The following is a 27,234-nucleotide window of genomic DNA, read 5'->3' as shown; positions in this document are numbered from 1 at the left end:
AGGAGAATAATTGTTTGAGGTTGGCGATCAGATCCGCATTGTTTCCGGCCGATGACGGACTCAACTGGGACGGTATAGACGAACCCACCCCCATATCTCAGATCACCAAAATCGAAAAACAGAAAACCCACATAGCTATCAAAAGTCTTTGGGCATGAAGGTAGCAAACCGATCGTGCACAGGAACAGCCCGGTGACCGAGGGCCTCAAGGCGATCTATATATTCATGACCCAGTGAGGTGACAACTACCACTACATGTGTATAAAACACTTCAGAAAGGCTGTTGTACGACCAGTTGGCACACAGAGAAAAGAAACACTTCTGTGAACGGTGCCTACATGGCTTCACCTGGGTCGACATGCTGGAATCACACCGGGAGTATTGCCTAGGCGTGGGGCAGACGGCCATACGAATCGACATGCCCAAGGAAGGCGACAACACCCTAAAATTCGACAACCACAAGAACCAAATGCCTGTACCTTACATCATCTACGCCGACTTCGAAGCCCTTGTCAAACACGTTGACACCACTATCAAGCCATCCACAAACAAAAACACTCATAAAACGCAGGAGCACGAGGCCTGTGGGTTCAGGTACGTGGTCGTCAGATGTGATGGGCAAACGAACACTGCCGTGGTGTACAGAGGCCCCGACGCGGCTGAAAAGTTCCTCAAGTGTTTGCAACAGGAAGAGAAAACCATGAGGCAAAGGCTGTACACCACCGCTCCCATGCGGCCCAAGCCGACCGGCGAGCTCACGACATTAGCACTCACTGCCACGTGTGCGACTCACCCCTGAACGGTGATTCGGTGAGAGATCACTGCCACATCACCGGTGAGTACATAGGCGCAGCCCACAACGCATGCATCCTCAAGCTCAGAATCAACCGCAAAACAATCAACATCCCCGTGGTCTTCCACAACTTGAAAGGGTACGACTCTCACTTGATCATGCAGGCCATCGCTAGGGTCGACGGCAACCTGACGTGTATCCCCAACAACATGGAGAGATACATCTCCTTCTCCCTGAACAGCCTGAGGTTCATCGACTCAGTTCAGTTCGTGGTGTGGGCTCTCGACAGTTTGGTAAAGGCCAACGATACCTTCCACATCACCAAATGATACACCGATGCCGAGACTCGACCCCTGCTGATGAGGAAGGGTGTGTACCCCTACGAGTACACGGACAGCTGGGCCAAGTTCGACGAGACCCGACTGCCCCCCTATTGACCGATTTTACAGCAACCTGACCAACTCGACCATCACCCAGGACGATTACGACCATGCCCAGAACGTGTGGGAGAAACTGGGCTGCAGGAACCTGGGTGACTACCACGACCTGTACTTGAGACCGGATGTACTCCTGCTGGCTGACGTGTTCGAGACGTTCAGGAGGATGTGTTTCAAGCAGTATCAACTTGACCCTGTGTGGTACTACCCCAGCCCAGGTCAATCATGGGATGCGCTGCTGAAGAAGACCGGGTCAAACTAGAACTCCTCACCGATTACGACATGCACCTGTTCATCGAGAAAGGCTAACGAGGTGGGATTTCCATGGTCTCCAAACGCTACGCGAAAGCCAACAACGAGTATGTGAAGGGATACGACCCTAGCAAGCCCACCAATCATCTACTCTACCTCGACGCCAACAACCTGTATGGCTGGGCCATGAGTCAGTATCTACCCACCGGGGGTTTCCAGTGGGTGCCTGAGATAGACGTCATGAGCATCGTACCAGATTCGGGGAAGGGTTACATACTCGAAGTTGACTTGGAGTATCCAGGAGCATTACACGCTGCACACAGCGGTTACCCCCTGGCTCCCGAACGGTTAATGGTCAAGCGAGACAGGATGTCTGACTACCAACGGAACTTGCTGGGGGGTAATAAGCCGACCAATGTAGAAAAACTCGTCGCGAACTTGATGAACAAGACCAAGGACATCGTTCACTATCGCAACCTGCAGCTGTACCTATCGCTGGGCATGAGGCTGGCTATAATTCACAGAGTGCTTAAGTTCGACCAAAGCCCCTGGATGGAGCCCTACATCAGAATGAACACGGACCTGCGAAAACTGGCCACCAGTGACTTCGAGAAGAACCTATACAAGCTCATGAACAACTCGGTGTTTGGTAAGACGATGGAGAATTTGCGAAAACGCGTGACCGTGAAACTAGTCTGGTTGAAAGAGGAAGACAGGCTCAGGAAACTGATAGCCAGCCCGGCATTCAACCGTAGCAAGATATTCACCGACGATCTGGTGGCCCTGCACATGAGGAAAAGCCACATCAAGTTCAACCGGCCTGTCTACGTGGGGATGAGCATCCTCGACCTCTCCAAGCACCTGATGTACGACTTTTACTACAACAAGCTGAAGAAGCAGTACGGCGACAGGTGCAAAGTGCTGTACACGGACACGGATTCCCTGCTGATGGAGATTCGAACCGAGGATGTGTACAAGGACATGAAGAAACACATGCACAAGTATGACACCAGCGACTACCCCAAGGACCACCCCATGCACAGCCAAGTCAACAAAAAGGTCCTTGGTAAGATGAAGGATGAGTGTGCCGGCACGCCCATCGCGGAGTATATAGGCTTGAGGCCAAAGATGTACTCTATCCTAAAAGCCGACAACGGTGAGATCCGAAAGGCGAAGGGGGTCAAGAAATATGTGGTGAAACAACACATCAAACACGCCAGGTTCAAGGAGGCACTGTTCAGGACCCGCACCTTCAGGCATCAGGTGAACTCGCTGAGATGCGACGGACACAGGATATATGGACTGACGATAAACAAGACGTCCCTGTCGCCGATGAACATGAAGTGTTGGATAGCCATCGATGGGATCAACACGTATGCGTATACGGGCATGAGAAAATTGAACCAAGAACATAGATGTGTGTATACAATGTCACGACGCCTTGAGACCATTTACTACAGCCCGCGTGGGTACTGGAAAGGGGCTAGCACCATACATAAGCTTGCCAAAATGGCGAGAGTATCACCGGACGAGGCCAAAGCGTGGCTGGAAAACAAGCCCTGTGGCAGATCTACCTACCGGCACCATGCTACGTACCTAGAAGAAAGTTTGGTGTGTCGACGCCCAATAGCGTCCACCAGGCCGACCTCCTGTTCCTACCCCACGACAGGAGGTACAAGTATGCCCTAACCGTCGTTGACGTGGCTAGCCGCTACAAAGAAGCCGAACCCTTAACCGTGAAAGATTCGGCCCAGGTAGCCCGCGGATTCGAGCGCATATACAAACATAGTCCGCTGACATGGCCCACCGAGCTGCAAGTCGACCCCGGACGGGAGTTCAAGGGTGCCATGTCACAACTGCTAACCAAGCACGGCATCCAAGTCAGGCGTGGTGTGGCTGGGACTCATCACAGACAAGCCATAGTCGAGAGGTTCAATCGGACTTTGGCAGAGCTCTTATTCGGGCACCAGTATGTGATAGAGATGGTCAACCCAGAAAAACGATCGACGGAACGGGTAGCGCGGCTACCCCAAGTGCCGTCGGCTACCAACCATGAAACCACTCGTCTCACCGACAAGAAACCGGCCGACGCTATCAAACTGAAATCTGTGGTGGCTGAGTCAGCTGCACCATTGTGTTGGAAGGAAAAACAGATACCCGACCGGGCTCTCATGAGGTACCTCTACCAGCCGGGGGAACATGAAGGAGACACTCGGAAACGAGCCACCTACCCGACATGGTTGGTCAAGACTTACAGCATAGATAAAGTGGACATCAAAGCGACGAGCCGAACTTGTACTACTTGAAAGATAGGCCGTCGAGGGGATTCGTCGGGGAGGAGTTGCTGATCATACCTCACGGCACCATGTTGCCACCCAAAAAATAAAGCATTGCTAAGCATTGTTAAGCATTGTTAAGCACTGCTAAGCACCTGGTAAGCCACGGGTTGGTCGGTTTTCAGCACAAGCTTAGCATGCTTCGTTTCGGCTAGCTGCCTCTTCACTCGTTCCCGTTCTAGTTTGCTAGGAATCACGTCATTCTCTCTCAAGCACTCCTCGAACGAATCCCTGTCCTTGCAGTGGAATAAGGCTACCCTTCGCGTCTGTTCCCTGAGGTCTTTCAGGACCGGAGAAGGCCAGGTACGATAGCATGTCTCTCTTTTTGTTATCTCCTTGTTAGCGCCGCAGTCGTCCAGGATGAACAGCGTAGGCTCCCCCCTAAATTTCTTGGGATAAGCCTTCAGCCAGTCCTGCAGGCATGTTCCCAGGTCGACTTTGTGTCTGTCCGGGTCTGTCATCACCCAAGACCTCTCCGTGTACATCCTGTTTAGGGCACATGATAACGATGTTATCGAACACATCCCGGTAGTACCCCTCAAGCATATTCAGCACGAAAATGGTCTTCCCGCAGCCCATCTGCCCGCACACTATGACACAGTGCGGGTCGCAGGGTAGATCAATAGATTGCCTGCACGAATCTCCCATTGTCAATATTAAGCTGCACGTTCATAATCACATACAGATATAATTTCAACTTACCTGCGGGTTGAGCCTTCTTGCCGATCTGGATGGTTGTCCCCTCGCTGCCGTTGTTGATGCGGCGCCCGCTGCCGTGTAGCCTGTCGTCGTCCGTGGACCACATGTCCAACCACAGCGAGTACTTGGTGGTTAGGTATTCCCCGATCTGCACGGTCACCCCGATCTCGATGGTCACTTCCACACTTTTTGCTGTCCCCTCGGAACGGCTCGTAATCCTCCACGGGGACGATCAGGATGCCTTTCATCGATCACGCCGGCACGTTCAGGTTGATGTTCCACACCGTGTCGCTCTTGTCCCGTACTATCGTCTGATGTCGCAGGACTCGGTCGTACAGGATGGCCACCTTCCCTGAAGTACTGGTTTCGAACCTGCCAGGCCAGCTCAGGGCTAGTAACCATGTCGAACTCCAGAGAGATGTTGTCGATGGTTTAACTGGCCTCATCATACGATGAGGTCATTCTCACCCAGGTTGGGGAATCGAACCAGCAGTGTTTGGTTCTGGTCTATCTTGCTAGGATTGTTGGTGATGCTCACCAACTGGCACACGGCTCTGATGCCGAGAGGCTCTCTTACTCTCCAGAAAGGGTCTAGCTTCCTCACGTATGACATTGTTATATATACAAAATATATAAGTTTAATATAATTATTAAAAAAGTAACGGATGACATTCAGATGGATGATTTGGGTGCTGGTGTGCCCGCTGATTGGGATTACGTTGAAGACACTTTGTTAACCAGCAACGTCTTGGGTGATGAACTCGTCAAACAAACCGTCAATGATTATTACGACGCATTGAGGCGAGATAGAAATTACGTCGAGCTGCCGTACCGAGACTATTCCAAGTTTGTTATCGATAACAGGGGGACGCTGCGATTGAGTGCCGACCCGAAGATCGATCTCGTGAATATGCGCACAAGAAAACAGCTCGCTCTGTCGACGCTGGTTGGAAAACACGGCGTTAATTTTCTTCGGGATGAATTAAACCTTCGAGTTTTTTGTGGCGCACATCCCAAACAGCTTCCCCCAAAGGTCGTCCAAGATCTGCAAGACGTCAGGGCCGAACTCAGCAATGCCGGAGACGTGCCCCAACGTGCCAAACAAACGTCAGACAGCATAAAAAAACTGTTGGGCACGTATGCGGACAAACCCTTGCCGGGCTTCGAATTTCCTGTTAGGGAACTTCGGGGTCTAGACAAAGCCTTGAAAAACGTGCGAGGAGAACTCGTGAACAACATGGGGAAACTGAACAAACTCGACGACCACATCGCTTGCGAGAAAAAAAAAACTCAGGATGGTGGACGACAATGAAAAACATCATCGAAAAACGATTGCGCGACCTGGAAGACGAGAGACGGGCTCGATTGGAATCCGCTTCTTCGAATCGAGAACAGCTTCGATCGCAGATCAGCAACGTACGGAAAACCATTGATTGAGTCCTGAACGAAGACACCACGTTGGCTGACAGGATCCGAATTTTGTTCCGAGAGCAAGGGATCACCATAGCCAGCGTTCAGTGGCATTGGGCTTCATCATATCAACCTACCCAGAGTTCCATGCGGCCAGGGGCGGTGGGGTAGCCTAGTGGTTAAAGCGTTGGCTCGTCACGCCGAAGACCCGGGTTCAATTCCCCACATGGGCACAATGTGTTAAGCCCATTTCTGGTGTCCCCCACCGTGATATTGCTGGAATATTGCTAAAAGCGGCGTAAAACTAAAACTCAGTCAGTCAGTCTCAGTCATCATATCAACGCTTGTTGTATCGCTGACGGGGGGTGGAGGGGGTGGAGGTACACCCCCAACCCCACCAAGTGGTGGCAACACCAGAGACTGGGTAAAAAAACATCTGAAATCACTCGGGGAAGCCCTAGCTAAACTCGCGGGTAAGGCCTCCGAAGCCCTGCCTGGCATCCTGGGTAGCATCGTCTCGTGGTTACTTAGTCCTCTCTCGAAAACTGTCACGTGGCTTGGCCAAAACCTGTGGGCGTTCATCGTCGCCGTGGCCGGGCTGGTGTACGTAGCTGCTAAGGAATTTTTAACCAAATGAGACCCAAGCCGACCGCGATCCCCCCGACCACCAGTGCTGTTTTACAATCAAGGTGTTCCTTGTTTTCAGCCACCTTGTGTGGTGGAAGGGGGTGTGGGGGTGCGGCTCGAACCCTGGGCTCCGGGGATGGTGGTACAACTATGCCCATTTCACCGGTCATGGGAGGTGGGACGTGACTCACGTTGATACCCGGGTTGATACCCATATTCTGGTCTGCCGTGGCGATGACTATTTTGTTTTTGTAGCCCACCACTTTGTTGACTCTCAGTTGCATGTCGCTCGGAGCCATGTACAATCCCACGTCGATACCTCAGGAGCGGCCCTCAACACTCGGTTCGACCTAGTCCGCATCGGTGATAATAGATGGTCGGTATACCCATCGTTCAGCGGCAAACTGAAGACCTAGAAAATGTCGAGGGCATGACTGTTGCTCAAAACAAGCAGTATGCCCTCGTCTTCACCGACGACGACAAGTGGGTGTTCTTACCCTCTCAAGTTGACTTGTTTCTCAACATCACGCTCGGCTCCCCCTACGTGTTCACGGAGAACAAAAACAACTACAATAAAGTCGTGAACAACGGAACCCTGCTCATAGCTTACGTTCCGATGCAGAGGCGTAGTGTAGTCATCAGCCAACTCTCGAGTATGGCAGCCCACATGCTATCGAGTAAACCCGGGGTGCAAAACGACGGCATGGCCAACATCCTGGAAAGTCTACCGGCGAATTCCACGCTGGTCATCCAAACCTACCTCGGTGAGCCATCGCAGCGCAAAGTCGAAGTCGTGAAAGGAATTAAAATCCGGTGGACCAAACAACACCAGTATCACGTTTGCACTGTTTACGTGAGGGTGGGTGTCGACTCCCACACCAGTCTGCAGGGGGTCACCGTGACCGTGGAAGACACGATATCACTCACCAAGATCTTCCAACCTGACAACATACACATCATGGGGTTGAAGTGCACCCCTGAGAAGTTATCAGAAAAACAGTTGGAAACACGAAGACACGATATCACTCACCAAGATCTTCCTACCCGACAACATATACATCATAGGGTTGAAGTGCACCCCTGAGAAGTTATTAGAAAAACATTTGGCAACTATCTTGTGATAGTAATATAGCAATGACCAGTCATCGTCCCAACGTCACGCTTAACGATCTAGGAGACATGGAGGGGTTCGATCAACCCGGCGAGGAAGACACCTTGTACGTCCTACACTTGAAAGACAATGTGTACGAGTGGGTGTCGCTCGCAGACTTTTAGGAGCCCGAATGGTTGATCAACATAACCCTCACCGTACCTTACGTCTCTTCCTTGCATCTTACCTTCCGGATTCTGATGATATATCTATTTCACAGGGTGCGCTTTTCAACTCACTAACTCCACACAAGGATACAAGTTTAAGGTTGTTGACCACTATCGTGGCCGCGCCTGCGGTTCTGTGTATCGAAATAGGGTTGGTGGGTTTGACCCTCAAGCACATGTCACGCAAACTGCAACGTAAAGCGCTGAAACATGACGAGATCAGAGTTCTAGCCGATGCAAAGTTGAACACGTATTTCCACCGCACTCACTGATAACAAAATCTCCGAGGAAGAGTTTCGTTTGGTGATGTTAGAAATTGCCAAATATCACAGAATGACACAAGAGATTCGAACCAAGTCTCGGAAGACCGCTGGCATCAGTGAAGACGAGAAAAAAAGTATATAGAACAAGGCTGACAACAAATCATCACGAAGACCAGAGAACTCATAGGAAGTTCACGATAAACTGCTTCGCTGATATCAACATAACCGAGTGACAGTGACCAAGGAAGCCAGAGGTATTGATCGTGCCCCACGACACGATGGTGTCACGTGACCACCCAGTATTGGCTCGCGGTCATAGTGACTGAGGAAGTCATACATGACACGATAGGGCCACGTAGCCAGGTAGTACCATAATGACCAGTAAATTTAGGACGCAAATGAAAAGTGGTCGGTGAAATGGATAGTAGGAGAAAGGGTCCTACAAAGGGTTTACTGGTTAAAAAGAAGCTTGGCTTCACTGAATAAAAAGAAGCTTATGTGCAGACTTGATCTCGTACCCCCCTTGCATATACTACTTAATAATCATTATTGTTGCATCACTAATTAGGCCTGGATAAATTTCTGGCTTACATTTCTTTATTGTCATTTCCCTTGTTAAATGCCACCATTGTTATCTCATCATTCATGCCTGGATTAACAATCCCTGGTTTCCATTTGTCCACCCACCTTACCAATTTAGCATTAATTAACTACTGGCTTCCCTTGTTACCTTATCACTGTTGTTTCATGGCTTGTCTACATACTTATATGTCTGTCTGTCCCCATATCCCAACTATCGACTTGAGACAGTGCCACAAGTCATCGACCGACGTGGTAGGTGTGTTTAACAGAAACGTAATAAAAGTATTACTTGGGGAATAAAGCACTATATCATAAAACACCTGTATATTGAAAATAATTTAGTTTAGATGGGGAGTTGAGAAGTTGGACGTAAGAAGGTTGGGAAGTTGATTGCGTATAAGTTCAACTAAGTAAGTGGTGTAAAGAATATTGTGACTTATTGTGCAGAACAGTTAAACTGTTGCTGATAAGCTAATAAGGAGTCTACTACATAGATGAAAAGGGGTTAAATGTTCAAAAGTAGGGCTGGGAGGCAGGGTACGCTGGGGGCTTTATCTTGTGAGGAGTTTAGGAGATTAGTTTATCATAATTGGTAGGGAATAGAGATGGACGGGAGCGACTCACTCCAGTGTGAACATGATAAATGTTTGTAGATGTGTAGGAGGGTTTATTTGTCTGCATTCCAGTGAATATCACCTATTGCTCTCATTAGATTTGAATCGTTTTAACATGAGTTGACCAAATTATAAACATGATAATGCAGGTAGATAATTTCATATATTGAACGAGCTTCAAGTCCTCCTCTGGAAACGAAAATGTTACCAAAAGTTAATTGGATACACGTGTCACCAATCAGCTTATCAAAACCGATGCGACCACGTCCTGCTGAAGCCTTTACTTTACTTTTATTCTCAACAGACCACCAATGGTGGTATACAAGTACATATCATACAAATCAATTATTACATACAGTCAAAATGGCGGCGGAGTATAACAATATATTGTAGAAAATTAGTCGTTAACTTGTCTATTATCTAACTTTTGTTAGAAGAAAACTTGGCGGAAAAGATGGGTTTTGATAGATATTTTGATGGCAGAACGGGTTTGAAATTGGCGGACCAAAACCTCGCTTACATTATAATAAAGAAGTTGTATATCCATATAACTTTCCCCGTTGTTCAGCACAACAACTTCTAAATGCCACTCAAAGAAGTTCACTATATATGGCTAGGCCAGCGTTTAACTGCGTACTATTTTCAGCTTTGATTAGACGAACGTTTGACTGCATCCTTATATTTGCTGAGATTACACCATTGACTGTGTGAGTGAGTTTAGTTTTACGCCACACTCAGCAATATTCCAGCTATATGGCGGCGGTCTGTAAATAATCGAGTCTGGACCAGACAGTCCAGTGATCAACAGCATGAGCATCGATCTGCGAGGCGAGGCGAGGGGAATACAACCTTACTCGGGACTGATAAAACCCCGTATTTCCCTCGACACGATGTGGTAACTCATAATATGAACACAGAGAGACGTAGATCTATAGCTGTTAATGGAGATTTCTCTCACACCAGCAGGGCAATGGTGACGTAATAATACTAAACTACACTCATTTACCAGTTTCTTCGATGTGGATCACGTTTTATTATTTTAATATTATTCTGACATTTCATGTTATATTTTTACGACGACAGCAATGTTAAGGTCATCTTCAACTTTCTAATCGCCAACCTTACACATGTTATTCTTATGGGTCATCTTCGCAAGGCAGTATGACAAGAGAGGCACTTCAACTTTCCATTGGTCGATTTTCCTCCATGTCTTACTACTCCACCCTCTGTGGTGTTCACATTTAACATCTTTTCAGGTTCAATCAAACATGCTCTTATTACCAAGATTTCAAAGGGCTTAATACGACTCTACCAGGGGCGTAGCTACCATTACAAAAAAAGCCCGGGCTTACACATGATTTTGAAAATGAAAGGTGGGCAAGCCTTCAATACTATCTAAATATACAGCTTTGCAACCTATTGGACTTACACGAAAAAAAATTGGCTTGCTACGCGCGTGGAAACTTTTAGCATTCAAGGCCTTTGTAAAGCTTTCACAACGTTTTATGGTTGACATGTGGAGGACATTTATAAGTTTGACGCATCTTTTACAAGCATGATATACGATGCGATTCCCTATTTTTACATGTGAGATCCCGTTCCCGTTTTTTAGGAGAAACATTGACTAGCCGTTGCATGTGTTTACTACAGGTGCCACCGGTATGGCGAGTAACCCTGACCTGGTATCATCACAATTTGATAGTTATTCATAAACACATGATATAGTAGAAACCATCAGTCGACTCTGACTTTGGCTGAGATTTCGTGTGGATCCTGAAAAAGATTTGTCTCTATAATGCTTTGACTTTAGAGACAATAGTAAATAAAACGTTCAACCTCTGAGATAGCTGTCAAGTTGAATACGCATATACATACCTCAATTGGAAAGGTCTCGTGCTTGTACATGGTGTAGACACCTTCGTATTGATGTTCGTATCGCCTGAAGTAAACAAGTAAACATGTAAGAGTAAACATGATGTCAGCCAATGCTTGAAAACTATGAGCCTTATGGCGAATCTGCATATCATATTCCGTCAGCGTCAGCTGACTGACTGACTGATTTTGGTTTTACGCCACTTTTAGCAATATTCCAGCAATATCACGGAGGGGGACACCAGAAATGGGCTTCACACATTGTACCCATGTGGGGATTCGAACCCGAGTCTTCGGCGTGACGAGTCAACGCTTTAACCACTAGGCTACCCCACCGCCCCTTCATACCCGCAGGGAGTACGTTATAAGTTATCACAAGGGTCTGATTATTAACCTCCACGAACATGATGACGCATTTATCTTTCCGAATGTTTCAAGCTGTCATCAATAAAAACAGTTTGACAGAAAACAGCTGATTGATTGAGAAAGAATGACCTATGAATATATCACGTGACATGAACCGACTGACGTGGACGCGGGGTATAAGGCATTGATTGGCCCTCGCAAAATTATCCACCAGGTGGGCGGTGTAATTTGTTCAAAGTCACGTTGACCAATCAGAGATTACGTGAGGCAGGATAAATATCTTTCTTTGACTGTTTCTTTGACTTTTTTCAGTGATGTTAAGTCGGAACTTCCTTGGAAGGAAACAATATGACGCTTGGTTCGTCAGCACAGGTTATCACCAAAGAAAAGATCATAGCTCGCTCTAATGCCTTACACTTAAAGGATTTAAAAAAATGGAAACGAGGGTTTTGTACCTAGCAAAATGATACTGCCAAATCAAACAGATTTCCTTTTGAAAATACAATAAACTACGTTCATACCGACCACGCGTAGAACGAACTGACTGATACAGTGAAGTGTTTCCCCTTCTCCCGGTCATTTACTGTATGTTTAGTCGTGATGCATGTAAAGAAATACGGTTATAACTAACTACTGGTGCACCCTTGGGTTAGATCCGGGTTAAATTGATCTTCAGTAACCCATGCTTGTCGGAAGAGGCGACTAACGGGATCGGGTGGTCAGGCTCGCTGACGTGGTTGACGCATATCATCGTATCCCAAATGCGTAGATGGATGCTCATGCTGTTGGTCACTGGATTGTAGGGTCCAGACTCGGTTATTTACAGACCGCCGCCATGTAGCTGGAATATTGCTGAGTGTGGCGTAAAACTAAACTCACTCACTCACTTTGAGTTCGTTAAGTGTAGTGTACCGTATGAGACTTCATAAATGCCATTATTGTGGTATTCGCTTTTTAAACAAGGTATTCGGGGTAGATTATATTCAGTTTTAAGAAATATGTATTCTATGATTTTGGCTTCTGTTCGTCTCAGTCATTCGTCGATCAGCGATTACTTCGAATCAGTGAGTGGTGTCCGGCAAGGTTGTGTTCTAACTCCATTTCTTTTTGCGATGTTATAACGGAATTTCAAGGTATGTAACAAACTTCAGGTCTCAGGGGTATCTTTATTGGTTCAGATTATATGGATTTATTGTTATTGTTGTATGCAGATGATCTTAATTTATTTGATGACACTGTTATAGGTTTGCAGAGGAAGATGATTTATTACATAAGTATTATAGCTCTTAGGGTTTAGGGGTAAATATGGATAAGATGGAGGTGCTAGTATTTCGTAATGGTGGTTTTCTTTGTTCACATGAGAAGTGGTTTTATAACGGTATTCCAGTTAAGACGTCAACATATTACAGTTATCTTCGTGTTCTATTTTCTACTAGATTGTCTTGGACAAAGTGTATTCATACCCTTGTTGGTAAAGCTAGTTAGACCCTCTTTGCTTTGAAGTCGTTGTTTATATATTATCCAAGAATACCTGTAAAGTTAATGTTCAAGTTGTTTCATAGTAAGCTTAAACCTGTGTTATTATATGGATCTGAAATCTGGGGGTTTGAGGAGAGGAAATCGGTTGAAATCTTTCACACTAACTTTTGCAAGTATGTTCTTGGTGTAGGTAAGCAGGTTTCTAGTAATGGAGTTTAAGCAGATTGCGGAAGATTAATTTTGTATGTTGATTATCATGTCAGATGTATAAGTTATTGGTGTATATTATTGAGGATGTGCGAGGATCGTTATCCAAAACAGCCTTATTTACTTATGAGGAATATAGATTTAGCTGGTAGAGTAATGTAGGCTACTTCTGTTAAATATTTGTTAAGTTCCTATTGGTTTTGTTTTGTTTGGTACAGTCAGGATATTGGTGATATTTCTCAGTTTATATATAGCTTTAAGAATTGACTAAACGATTGCGATAAACATCATATTACTGGTAATATAAATCAATATTCTCATTTGATGTACTTTAAAGAAATTAAGTCCCTTTTAAATGTTGAATATTATGTAAATTTCATGAACCAAGTAACTTTTAGAAGAAATATTTGCCTTCTCAGATTAAGCTCCCTCCCTTTACGGGGTAATATATGAGGTTCGAATGTCGATACGTATTGTAGAATGTGTGAAGATGGGGTGAATGAAAATGTTATACATTTTCTGTTTGAGTGTAATGGTTACAATGTAATTAGAGATAGATATGTTCCTGTAAATAGTCAGTTAAATTTAGTCGCTAATTATCATAATATATTAGCTAGTTATTGTAGATATACCCTTGTTAATTGTTCTAATTACATCAAAGAAGCTCTTGCTCATAGACAAATGTTACAACATTAGCCATTTAATTGATTTACTTTGTACAGTTAATCCTATTCCACGAAAATGTACTCTTTTTTGCATGAATTGTACATGGGTCGATGGCCTACAAACCGAAATAAAAGGAGAATGAATGAAGAATAAATGGCTAATTGTCTTCTATTCAAGAGTTTCTGACGCCTACAAAAATTGAAACAGAATCATACTGCCAAATCAAACTGGTATCCTTTTAAAACTGTTGGACAGATTACACACTCATATAAACTCTGTCAAAAAAGAAACGCAACCCCTGTCCTCAGATATGAAAAATTCGTTTGAATGAAGTTATTGCTTCCAAACTAAATTTTATTCGAATGTATTGAAATGATACACGTAATTAATGAAGATTACCATCCAAACAACTGCATTTGTACGCATAAGTGTATTTTATTGCTTATTCCGTCACAACGCATGAAATGACCCTCATGGTGACTTCGCACAAAAAAAAACACATGCAAATCATGAAAATGGCAGTTAATGTAGGGGTGTATAAAAGCCCATGTGCTTCCGTATTATATTCATTCATTTGTCGCCGAAAAGCTGTGTTAAAAATGCCACGATTGAGTGCTGCCGACCGAAATATCGCCATTGGTCGTGTTCAAGCCGGAGAAAGTTTTGGAACTGTTGCACGGCACCTAAATGTTCACAAAACAACGATATCCCGACTTTGGAGTCGCTACAACAACTTCAATTTGACCAACGATCGCCCGAGAAGTGGAAGGCCAAGAATCACGACCCCCCTTCAAGATCGGTACATCCGGGTCCATCACCTGCGTAATCGGCATGCCCTACCAACCGTGACTGCCACACAAATACCAGGTTTGAGGAGAGTGTCAGCTCAAACGATTAGGAACCGTCTGAAAGAAGCGGGTTTACGTGCCTGTAGACCAGTTGTTGGACCTGTACTACGCCCCCTACATCGACGCCGACGACTCAGGTGGTGCAACAACGTAAGGATACGGACTTTACAAAACTGGAGGCGAATCTGGTTTTCTGATGAATCACGTTTTCTTTTGCAACGTCACGACGGAAGACAGCGTCTGTATAGGAGACGTCATAAACGTTTAGCGCCCATCTGCGTCCGACAGGTGGACAGATTTGGCGGAGAAAGCGTCATGGTTTGGGGAACCATCTCATACAACCAGAAATCTGACTTGGTGATCGTTCCAGGGAACCTGACAGCCCAACGTTACATCAACCACGTGTTAGAGCTTCACCTTCTCCCGATTATTGACCAACAGACACAGATTTTCAACGGGACAACGCCCGGCCTCATACTGCACGTGCAACAATGAACTTTCTGCAGAATTCCAACGTCAATGTCTTGCCATGACCCTCTAAATCACCAGACCTCAACCCTATTGAACACCTGTGGGATACTCTGGATCGACGCGTACGTCAACGTCAGCCGCCGCCACAGACGCTGCAACAGCTCGCCGTTGCACTGCAGGAGGAGTGGAGAGCCATTCCCCAGGAAAGAATCCGGCGTCTTATCCGTTCTTGTCCAAGGAGATGCCGTGCAGTGATTGCAGCGCGTGGTGCTCATACGAGATACTGAGACAGACGCCCCCCTGGTGACAAACTGGTGTCTGTGAGATGACTTTTGAAATGACAATTTTAAACATGCCCATCTGGGTTATTATTCTGCCAAATTTCAGACTTCTGTCTTAAATAATAAAAATGCCGTGTCGTCCTAAAACTTCAGATCAAAATCTCTAAAATACAGGGGTTGCGTTTCTTTTTTGACAGAGTTTATATACAGTCTCACACGAGCCGTTATAAAGATTTACCTTCCATCAAATGTCTGCATGTGTGGGTCATTGGTCGCGTAGCACTGCTTCCCTTCAATAAGCTCTGTGTTCTTTATCATCTGAACCTGAACATACATAGTATAATTAAAATTTATGTACCACTATTTAGAATATATTTAAGGATCCGTTAGTCACTGGAAGTCTGATGTATTTTATTGCATGTTAGTAAATACAAATTAAATGCTGAATCTATTTTGCTTCTCAGTTCTTTGGCTTTACAAATGTTAATTCATAACACAGCTGCTTGTATTCTCCCCCGCCTCCTGCTGTTACTACTAGTGTAGTAGAAGTAGTAGTAGTCGTAGTAGTAGTAGTAGTAGTAGTAGTAGTAGTAATTTCATATATAACGCGCGATACCTCACTCGCAATACATACTCTAAGCACACAAACCATTCTAGAGCTTGGAGACGAAGCTTTCAGGTACGGAAGCTACTCCTGAGAAAGGTTCTGAACACACAGAAGGTTTTAGGTGTATAAAACATTTTTCACACCTGATTGGTATTCGTTTATTACTGTAGCTACTGAAGTTACACACTCAGGTATAAATAGTCACACACGAACCATTCGACAGGTTTACCTTCCGTCAAATGTCAGCATGTGTGGTTCATTGGTTGCATAACAGTACTTTCGCGCAATCGGATCTGTGTTCTTTATCAGCTGAACCTGAACATACACGTCGGTTACTAGGAGAAATACGTACAATTATTTAGAACATATTTATGGATTCAATAGACCCGGAGATCTAATGTCTTTTATATAGCGTGTTTGTAAAGTGCCATTTTCGATGGTTAAGGCGGTGGTTTCAGGCGATACAAACATTAATACGACGTTGACGATGGTAGTAGTAGTAGTAGTAGTAGAAGTAGTAGTAGTAGAAGTAGTAGTAGTAGCAGTAGCAGTAGCAGCAACAGGAGCAGTAATAGCAGTAGTAGCAGTAATCCATACATAACTCGCGTTATATACACAAGGACACAAAACAACCGAGCAAGGAAAAGAAGCCCTTCCTTAACATGGACGGTTCAGTGGCTGCAGCAAAAACGATGACCCTAAGTGATCGAAGAGCTTTTGGAATGAATAGTGCATGTTATTTATATCTACATTATTATTATTATTATTATTATTATGTTTTACAGATTAAATATAGTATGCAGCAGAGAGGGTTTTGGGTGATCCTGGCACAGTCAGGCTGGTAAGGCTCATCATCAGCTCAGGGCCCTTGCCCCCTCTACACGCAGCCCAGACAGCGAATGGACCTTCTCCCAGGAAACGCTGCCCAGGCGAATCCACCAAGAACTTTCCGGAGAATATGAAGACTCCCCAACACTGCAGCCTTCTGCATTACCCAGAGGGTCAGAAGGGCTGTACTCCCGGTAGAGAACCCGGGCACTCTCCTGATCTGCGCCAAGAGATCAGGAGGTACCAAACCAAGGGCACCGAGAATGGGGAGCCTGGCGACAGTGTACTTGGGATGCAAGCGAGACATTTCAAAGGCGAGGTCCGCATATTTATCATGCTTTTCCTGAATCTTGCCAATTACATTGGTGTCAAAAGGGACAGAAAATCCAATGAAATACATAAATTCATTGGCTTTATCAAAAAGGACAAGATCAGGTTTGTTGGCAGGAATTCTTCTGAGGCTGTATATGGGCCTATTCCAGAGAAGTTTGAAAGCATCATTTTCCATGACGCCCTGGACATGTTCAGGGTCGTACCATCGATGAACCTCGAAGTCAAAGCCACAGGCATGTCGGAGACGGTAGTAAAGGCAACGAGCCATGCCATCATGTCGTTTAAGATATGCTGTTTGTGCCAAGGAAGGGCATCCACTGACAAGGTGTTGGACAGTCTCCGTGAATTCATTGCAAATTCGTATTATTATTATTATTATTGGATATTTATATAGCGCACATTTCCACGCAACTAGTACATGCTCAAGGCGCTGGAATTTTCCCCTATCGATCTTTGGATGTCAATCTCAACGGCACATCGTATTATCAATCTCAACTCCCCGGGGATCATACAACTGAGTGGACTGGGACACATAGTCACAGTACTTTGTCCAAGTTTTACTGCACGTTTCTGTAACATCAACTAGGTGTTTGCACGTATTCATGTGGCCACCATCAGGTCATATACCACCGGATTCGTGGGTTCTTTTAAGTGCACAGGGTTGTGTACTGTACACTAGGGGTTGTGACAACACTGAAAGAGTCTGCACACAAAGTTGACTCCAAGGTTCTTACACCTGGTCACAGGTTGGCTCGATCCTGACACCTCATGCTAGCTGGATCACTAGCCTGGGACACTATAAAAGAAACGACTGAAAAATGACGTGTATGACTTATATACCAGAAGTGATCATTTACAACACACACATGTATAAACGAATCAATTTATTCCCACTGTATGTCATAAGAAAATCCAAGATTTACCGTTATGACGCCAACAGTATATTTGACCCAAAACTCGTTGCCAGGTAGCACATCAGGGGTTACCAGCTTCAGTTTCAAGACAGTACTTGTTGATCCAAGGCTTTGAGACACTTGACCAAATACCCTGATTGTGGCAGCTTTATCCCATTCTGTATCCGTAAAAACTGTTCCACAAGATGAACTTACCAAGCTAGCCTGTTTACAATCAGCGGTTGTCTCTGAAATATGGATACTGATATCACTTAGCGTTGACTAAACGAATACATACAAACATACTACCACTACCCTCTAACATTTAGCTCCTGCCAGTATCTCGGTTATGAAGATAGCTCTACGGATATGTATATAATTTCCCATCTGTCATGTGTTTGTTTGCTGTTAAATGTCACTATATTCTAATCATAAACAATCTCTCAAATGTATCTGACGTCATCTACATGAATGCACGGTTCAGTAAGACGACAACGTCACAACGCCTGGTCACCGGATTCATTTAGTCCCGTCTTACTACAAACATATTTAATGGTCATAACATGTGCGAGTCTCGTGCTGGAATTCGAACCACGGACCTTCTGATCCGAAGTCGGACACCTTGTCCGCATGACTAAAGACGTTAACTCTGTTAGCAAGCTGACAAGCTAATGATGCCCTTCTAAACATATATTACATTCCTAACTGGAGACCCATTCTAATCTGTTTTGCTTCTCATTTCATTTCTGCTATAAACTAGTATCAACATACCGAGGTGAACTGATAATATGGGGAGTTGACATGCAAGACCTTCAGACCCACAGCCAAATGGTACCGTCAACTGCAGGGAGATGTCAGCGAACTCTCCTTCTGATAGCTCAAGTGATGTATTTGATATCTGTAGGTGACAGTAAACAAACTTTAATACTTTCCAAAAACTTTCATTTTGAAAACGATTTGTTGCTTGAGCTCACGTTAATAGAACAATCTGGAACATGCCAAAATCAAAGATCGTTTACGAACTGAGACGTTCACCAAAGAAAAATACAAAATAAGTGTAAACAGAATTTATATGATCAAAACATAAATGAAGCACATCAAAATATTAATATTTTCGTTCATGTTGTATCGAACTACAATCTTGTGCAGATGGGACTGTGTGAAAAACGTGCAATTATTTTATGTTGTGGTTACTAAAGGATGACAGGAAACAATGACAAATAGTTCCAACGAGACCGTTTACCTTAATTCCAATAAACTTCGAATCTGACAAGACAGGAACACTGGCTGCTGTGTCTTTTCCGGTGGTAGCTCTGACTGAACACCGCAACTGAGAAGAAAACCAGAGATGGTAAGTCAGTTCAAAATGTGAAAAAATGGCTGTAAAATGTGTATAATTCCATGAAACTAACATGTGGCTTTTGCAATTGTTGTTACACATAAAAGCAGATACTGGATGGTTCAGTCACTGGAAAAACTATAAACTTCCCTTATCAATTCAGTCATTAACACAGCAATTTACTTTCCATATCATTAAAAAAATCATAAAACGTACAATTAACAGTTGAGTTAATGGCAGAACAATAACCTTGATAAATCGGCAAACTTTAAAGCAGATATTTGATAGCTTAGTTACTGGCACAGCAATAAAATGCTGAAATCGGATGAAGTATCGTTACAGCAGTATCACTTCAGCCTCTTCAACATTGACTGTTTTACCAATTGAAGACTTTCACCATAATAACTTGATTTTACTAGGTGCATATGACAGTATAAGTTCTTCACTGGTCACGAGGGGGGCATGGGTTGATGTACCCTCGATGTTTGTTTATGTTCCCTGAGCCCGAAGAAAAACAGAATTAGAGTTATCTCCCTTCCATCGATTTGCATTCGCAAAACATCGGTAATTTCCGTACATCATACGTGATTCAATGTAGTTCGAGATAAAAAATACTACCACGAAGTACCAAATGAGTTGCCATTGACAGCGCGGTACATTGAAATGTTACTGGCTTGTAAGCAGGGTACATTGGAAATTATAAAAGAACGCTGAACCAATCAGAAAGCGACATTTATGTGTGAGGTAAGATAATGAAATATGTACCTCGAATCCAACTTGTGTTATGTTTACATTGGTCAGCTTAGCCTCAGTCAAAGCATGTGTTTCTATAACATCTCCACCGCCCCACTTCAAGGGTTCTTCACTGAGGACAAGCTCTCCGTTAACGACCCAGTTGGTTGTGTAGAAGACGTCATCTGTGTGTTTGCTGAACTCACAACGGAACTCCAGCTTGCTTGTGTAGTCATAGCTACGGAGTTTCGGAGTAACAGTTGGTTTCACGTTAAATGTTGGAGCTGTAACAATCAGGGTATATAACATAATTATCTATATTATGTTATTGTATTGGTGTTTATTACATATTATTTTCCCTTCCGCCAGACCTTTTCTTTTGTCATATGTCCAAGATTATCTGTTTAATTGGCATTTAGAAGTTGGTGACTAATAAGAAAGTAAGAAAGTTTATGGATAACAACTTCTTTATTATATATGATGCGACGTTTCGGTATGGATTCTTATACCGTTGTCAAGCAAGAGTGTCTTGCTTGACAACGTTATAAGAATCCATACCAAAACGTCGCATCATATATAATAAAGAAGTTGTTATCCATAAACTTTCTTACTTTCTTATTGTCCAAGATTAGTTACATTGGTCCGAGATGCTGGCTGTATTGTCATGAGGTACACAGTATAGGTCTGAGCTGGTCATTGCATTGCTCATTCAGAACCTCCAAGTAGTTCCTTTACAGTTTTGTTAAATTTACTTAAGTTTAAACTTATAATGGTAACATGGAATATTGACATGTAATCGGCTTTCAAATTGTATTCTATCTATGCCTTAATGTATTTGCCAAAATCTCTCAGGGCTAAATATCTAAGCTTGTAAATAAATAGAAACGTATTGCATGAATATGAATTTCAAACGTTGGTACTTACGGATGCCCGGTTTACCTGCAAGCAAGGTAAAAAAAATATTACTGACTGTCCATTATATACCTTAAAGAATCTTAGATCTATCTCTTAGTTCAAAAGTATTTTGTGCATATCCAAATGGGAAATTGAGCGCGAATGAATTTGTAACACACCACTTAAAAATGTTTAGGATAATGACAGACAAGCTACAGTATGCGACAGAATCGGATGATACTAATCGTTGTTAGCAGTAAATTATGTATATGCATACATGCCGCAGGGGACAGGTCATTGAATTAAGAAAAGAATATTTTTTAAATGGCTTTCTTATTTGTTTCCTATTTATGGTATGTCATATCCTTTGTTCAATCCAAGCTCGGGGAAAACGGAAGTACCCCATCCGGGTTTTACATACCAAAGAAACAAAGTGAACTATCTGTATAACGTCAAACATTATTTCTGTTCAGAGACAGTGTAACCCTATTTTCACAATATTCGTGTGCATATCCGACCTGGAAACTGAAACCAAATGAATGATACCACAGAAAAACGTTTAGGATAACATTATCTCATATGAGTGTGCTACATTTGGCTTCCTATCATCAGATGATAGTGTCTAAATTCTTGAATTAAACCTTTAAGAAAAGAGTCATTTTGAAAATGGTATTACTTTAGCTTGGCGATACATGTTAGCATTCAATAGTCTGTCATGTCCTTTGTTCAACACAAACTGAGGAAATACAGATGTAACCGATCCCGGTTATATACAATAAAGTTACAAAGTGAAACTATCTGTATTATGGCATTTTGATGAGTTATGGTACTTTTGTACCTCTTATATTATTTTGGCAAGTTTTTGTCTCTGCGTAGAGAGTATAATCTTACCAAAACAATATGCACTTGAGGATATTGTTGTCTTCAAATAGAATATCTCCTTCGTGCCACACATTTTAGTTGTTATGCTGAACTGGTTGTAACAGATTTGACTGTGAGTCTGAACGCACATAATGGATGTGTCACCGTTCGTTTCTGAAACATGAACAATATATGGGATGACCAAGTAAAAGCACTGAAAATGTTCTCTCTTCTCAGAAAGAAAACGTTTTTTCAAGCAATGTTGTATCAATTCCTTCACTTGAACATGTATCATGTTCTGAGTCGTGATTTGTTATATTTGTACTATGAATGTCAGATATGAACAGAGCTCAGTGTTTCGTTAAATTCATCAAATGGGACCAAGTTGAAATTCGCTTCTCAGCCTATAAATGTATGGGTGGTGTCTGGTGAATGACAAGAGTTTAGCAGCTTCGAATGTGTGCCCGCTACAATTTGTTTTCATATTTAACTAGCTGAATGAAGGCAACAACACTATTTCCAACATTATAAGATCAATTCCAATTATATCGGAAGCAGTTATGAATCAAACTGAAATGGTGATGGTTACAGATGGTAGCCTAAAGGCAAACGTCAGAAACACATGAGTGAGTGAGTGAGTTTAGTTATAATTCCAGCTATATGGCGGCGGTATGTAAATAATCGAGTCTGGACTAGACAAGCCAGTGATCAACATCCTGAGCATCGGAATAAGCCTTTGTTAAGTCCCTAATCCCGTTCCGCTACTCGCGGATGTGCATGCAAAATTTTCACGAAAATCAGTCAAATAGTTTAGGAAATAATCACTTTTTAGTGAGCATGGGGTCTCTCCGGTGAAAGGCTAACTATCCAACGTATTGCCGTACTTGTTATAAAGTAGCGAAGCGAGAGCCTCTTGAAGCTAAATGATACCGCAGGTCTCGGCAGTCCCCTCGGGTCGCCCAGCTGCCGTCTGTCTCGGCTCGGCTTGAACTCATAGGAAGGCTAGGAATTGCCACGTGTGCGATGAACCCCTGAACAGGGATGTCGTGAGAGATCACTGCCACGTCACTGGTAAGTACAGAGGTGCTGCTCACAACGCGTGCAACTTGAAGCTCAAAATCAATCTCAAGACTATCAAAATCCCAGTCGTGTTTCATAATCTTCGTGGTTGCGATTCTCACTTAATCATGCAGACCATCGTGAAGGTTGACGGCAGCCTAATGCGCATCCCCAACAACATGGAAAAATACATCTCGTTCTCCTTAGACGGTCTGAAATTCATTGACAGCATTCAGTTCCTGCTGTTGTCTCTTGACAGTCTAGTGAACGCCAACGGCCCAGATGACTTCGACATCACCAATTGATACACCGACGCCGAGACTCGACCTCTGCTGCTGAGGAAGACTGTATACCCCAACGAATACATGGACGATTGGTCCAAGTTCGACGAGACACGATTACCCCCATCAACCGATTTTACAGCAACTTGAACGATTCGGTCATCTCCCAGGGTGATTACGAGCACGCCCTCAACGTGTGGAACAAACTGGGCTGCACGAATTTGGGCGACTACTACGACCTGTACTTGAAAACGGACGTGCTGCTGCTTGCCGACGTGTTTGAGATATTCAGAAAAACTTAGACCCCGCATGGTATTTCTCCTCCCTTGGTCTCTCTTGGGACGCTTTGTTGAAAAAGACCGGCGTGAAACTGAAACTACTGACGGATCACCGATCACCGAGTACGTCGGCTTGAGACCCAAGATGTATTCCATCAAGAAAGCAGACGATGACGAAATCAGAAATGTGAAAGGCGTGAAAAAACATGTCGTGAAAAAACAAGCACAGCAGATTCAAGGAAGCCCTGTTCAAGAATAAAACATTCAGACACCAGATGAACATGCTGAAAAGCGACGGACACAGGATATATGGACTGACAATCAACAAGACTTCACTGTCTCCCATGGACATGAAACGATGGATCGCCATCGACGGAGTCACCACTTACGGGTACGGACACGCACGTATTAAATAGTAAAACGCACGCAATACATACATGGAGAAAATTTATTACAGCCCACACGGGTACTGGAAAGGCGCGGATGCCATCCCGAAACTCGCCAAAGACGCTCAAGTCTCGGAAGAGAAAGCCAAAGCCTGGCTAAAAAAAACAAGCCATCTGGCAAGTCTACCTGCCGGCGCCTTGGTACATCCTGAGAAGAAAAGTCGACATATCAATGCCGAATTGTGTTCACCAAGCCAACCTCCTGTTTCTACCTCACGACAGGGTGAGGTGCAAAACCTACAAGTACGCCCTGACCGTTGTCGACGGTGGTGCCAGTCGCTACAAAGAAGCCGAATCGTTGACAACGAAAGATTCGAAAGAAGTCTCCAAAGCCTTTGAACGCATTTACAAATGCAGTCGCTTGACATGACCTGCCATATTGTAAATCGATCCCGGACGCGAGTTCATGGGAGCCGTGTCGCAACTGCTGGCCAAACACAAAGTCCAGGTGAGACGAGGCTTGGCTGGAGCTCACCGAAGCCAAGCCATAGTCGAGAGATTCAATCGCATCTTAGCTGAACGCCTGCTTTCTCACAGAAAACAAACAGAAACACGGAATGGGTCGTACGTTTGCCATGAGTGGTGGATGCCATCAACAACGAATTCGTGGGCAAGAGACCCGTCGAAGCCATCAAAATGAAATCAGTCGAATCGTCGTCGGCAGTGGCACGTCGCGATAAAATGGAGAAAAAATTACTGGACTGGGTCAGCATTAGGTACTTGTACAAGGCTTTTTGCCTTGAATAAAGGTCTCATAAATAACAAACACGATGCATATAGGTCGTTTTAACAACGCTGATCACGATAAAGGAGTCGATGGACGCTGAAAAACACTCTAGAAGCCACAATTTATTTCAAAACGGATTGCATCCTTCTCCTAAGCTGAGCTATATTTAGCTTTCATGCAGGGTGACCGGTAGAGCGAGACTTGCTGGTGTCAAGGGAACGTGTGGGACTTCAGACTAAGACTTTTAGTGTCCGAATCCCTCCCGTGGCTCTTTTTTTTCACTCAACCTTGGAAAACAACAACTCTAAACTGTGACATTTCTGAACTGTGAAACTCATTTATTTCTCCCTTGTGGGGTTGCAACAGCAGCGGACATTTTGCTAAAAAAAATTCAGCAATGATCTCAGTCGCCAAGGCTCCATTTTCATCATTGGGTTTCACGCCAGGGTTTTATTTTACCATACGATAGGGGATGATTCAGACACAAATAAATCTATAGAGCTCATCTGCGGTCGGAGCCCCAGGGTCATAGTTTGGTCCGAAACTATCATTACATAACGTAGCCAGACAGACAGACAACCAGCTAGCTGTACATTATTATAGGAGCCTTAAAATCTGTAGGGCACCATGAGTTTCAGGTAGGCCAAACAAATTGACTGTCGGTGAGAGGAGGCGGCTAGGTATTCTTGTTTATAAAAACAAACGAAGGAGTTTAGAAAACTAAAGGCTGGATATGATTGATAGAGGAACTGTGGCTGTCTGTGAGGAGACAATTAGAACTGAGCTGCATGCAATGGGTTGGCAGAAAAGTCGAGGAATTCCATCACCGATCATGAAACCTCAACAAAAGGAGCGAAGGTTGAACTGGTGCTTACAGCATAGAAATTTTAACTGAGACAATGTGATTTTCTCAGATGAAAGTTCTGTGTGGCTGTTTCCTAATACACTGAAATTCTGGACCAAACAAACTGAAAAACCTTTGTATCAGCGCCCAAAGTACAGTCCGAAATATAAAGTGTGAGGTGGCATATCTGTGTTAGGGGCAACGCCCCTCTGTGTATTTGAAGGGAATATGTTCAGTGAGCGGTACACAGATATTCTCGAGGGACATTTACTTCCATTTGCTCACGTGTTCTATGGAAAGTTTTGGATTTTCCAGCAGGACAACGACCCAAAACATCGTTCAAAGTATTCACAGGCTGGGTTTCGGACCCAAAATATGACATTATTAGATTGGCCAAGCTATAGCCCTGACCTAAATCCAATAGAAAATGTTTGGGGACTTATGAAGGAAAGTGTCAATAAGAAAAATCTTATTGCTGAAATGAAAGAAGAGGTGGTGTGATCAGTAGTATGCCCGCAGCATTGAAGCCTTTGCTGCCTGGTGACTTGACAAAATACTAACTGTTCACCTGTTTTGATAAAAATTTGCTGCCCATGGTTCTTTTGTCTTAGAATCTGGAGTTATGTTCTGCTAATATTCGTGAAAAAAATAAATTACAATCTTAAATTCTCAATAATTTCTGGTTGTACTACATGCATTCTACATTTCTGAAAATGTGCTATTTGATAAAAATTTCTTTAACAAATCGTAGACTGACAAAATACATACTTTTTCTCCATATTGGGTAACGAGTACCGCAGTGCTGGAAACCTGCTGGTGAGTCCAATAGTACTTTATCTCCAGCGTCATACCAGCCTTCAGTAAGCAGCCTGTCGTTGAGGGCTCTCTCACCTGTTGCTATAACGTAAGCACGGTCTCGCTTCTCAAGGTTTGGAACTTTCATCGAATCTAAGCAGGAATCTGGAGCAATCGCACGTTATCGAATCATTGTTATTATGTCAACATAACATAAAATGAGTCGAATAACTTATTCACTTGAAGCAGTTTCTCCGAAAATATTGTGCTGATGAAAAGATCTAGTGATGGGTTCATAACCATTGTTCGAGTATTCAGAAGAAAATATACTGATTGAAACATACACATGCATATATACATACAGTCCGTGCGTGTGTGTGTTTGCATGCGCGTACGTGCGAGTGTGAATGACAATAGAGGTTACCACGGGCGAAGCACCCGACAATTCCGCACAAGTACAGTAACACGAATACGCCTGGAGCCGCCATGCCCGTCTTCGTCTCTTCAGCAAAAACGATCTGAAAATGGACTGGATTGAGTTTGAATACAATAATGTATAGGTTAGTGTGAGTTGAGAAACAAGTGATAAACGGACTTGCGATTCTATAATCATAACATGCGATTCTATAATCCGCTCTGCGTAGCACTGGGAAATGGGAATATACTGCCAACAAGGACTTTGTAAACATCACAATAAATTGAATAGTATTTTTACCAATATCAGGGAGGACAATAGTAGTTTTAGTACCTGTGTTAACACTACTCCAGTGGCGTAGTCCCGTAAAATCTACCTTTGG

General features: G+C 43.9%; 1 protein-coding gene across 1 annotated transcript in view; it reads right to left on the bottom strand.

The window, feature by feature from the left end:
- The window catches only part of LOC124277083 (von Willebrand factor D and EGF domain-containing protein-like), a 54,360-nt gene that overhangs the window by 12,675 nt on the left and 14,451 nt on the right, over positions 1–27,234 (bottom strand). The window contains exons 2-11 of the mRNA XM_046712734.1: positions 26,862–26,955; positions 26,411–26,602; positions 22,038–22,181; positions 21,177–21,191; positions 20,286–20,536; positions 19,425–19,511; positions 18,953–19,079; positions 18,212–18,429; positions 15,759–15,844; positions 11,206–11,269 (exon numbers count right to left, since the gene is read on the bottom strand). Of these exons, the coding sequence (XP_046568690.1) occupies positions 11,206–11,269; positions 15,759–15,844; positions 18,212–18,429; positions 18,953–19,079; positions 19,425–19,511; positions 20,286–20,536; positions 21,177–21,191; positions 22,038–22,181; positions 26,411–26,602; positions 26,862–26,925 (1,248 nt within the window). The 5' untranslated portion in view covers positions 26,926–26,955. The remainder of the gene's footprint in view (positions 1–11,205; positions 11,270–15,758; positions 15,845–18,211; positions 18,430–18,952; positions 19,080–19,424; positions 19,512–20,285; positions 20,537–21,176; positions 21,192–22,037; positions 22,182–26,410; positions 26,603–26,861; positions 26,956–27,234) is intronic.

Source organism: Haliotis rubra, unplaced genomic scaffold (genome assembly GCF_003918875.1).
Source record: "Haliotis rubra isolate DU_JTF1 unplaced genomic scaffold, ASM391887v1 Scf218, whole genome shotgun sequence".
NCBI lineage: Eukaryota > Metazoa > Mollusca > Gastropoda > Lepetellida > Haliotidae > Haliotis > Haliotis rubra.
The sequence above is the reverse complement of the archived record's forward strand: the minus strand, read 5'-3'. Positions and strand labels throughout refer to the sequence as shown.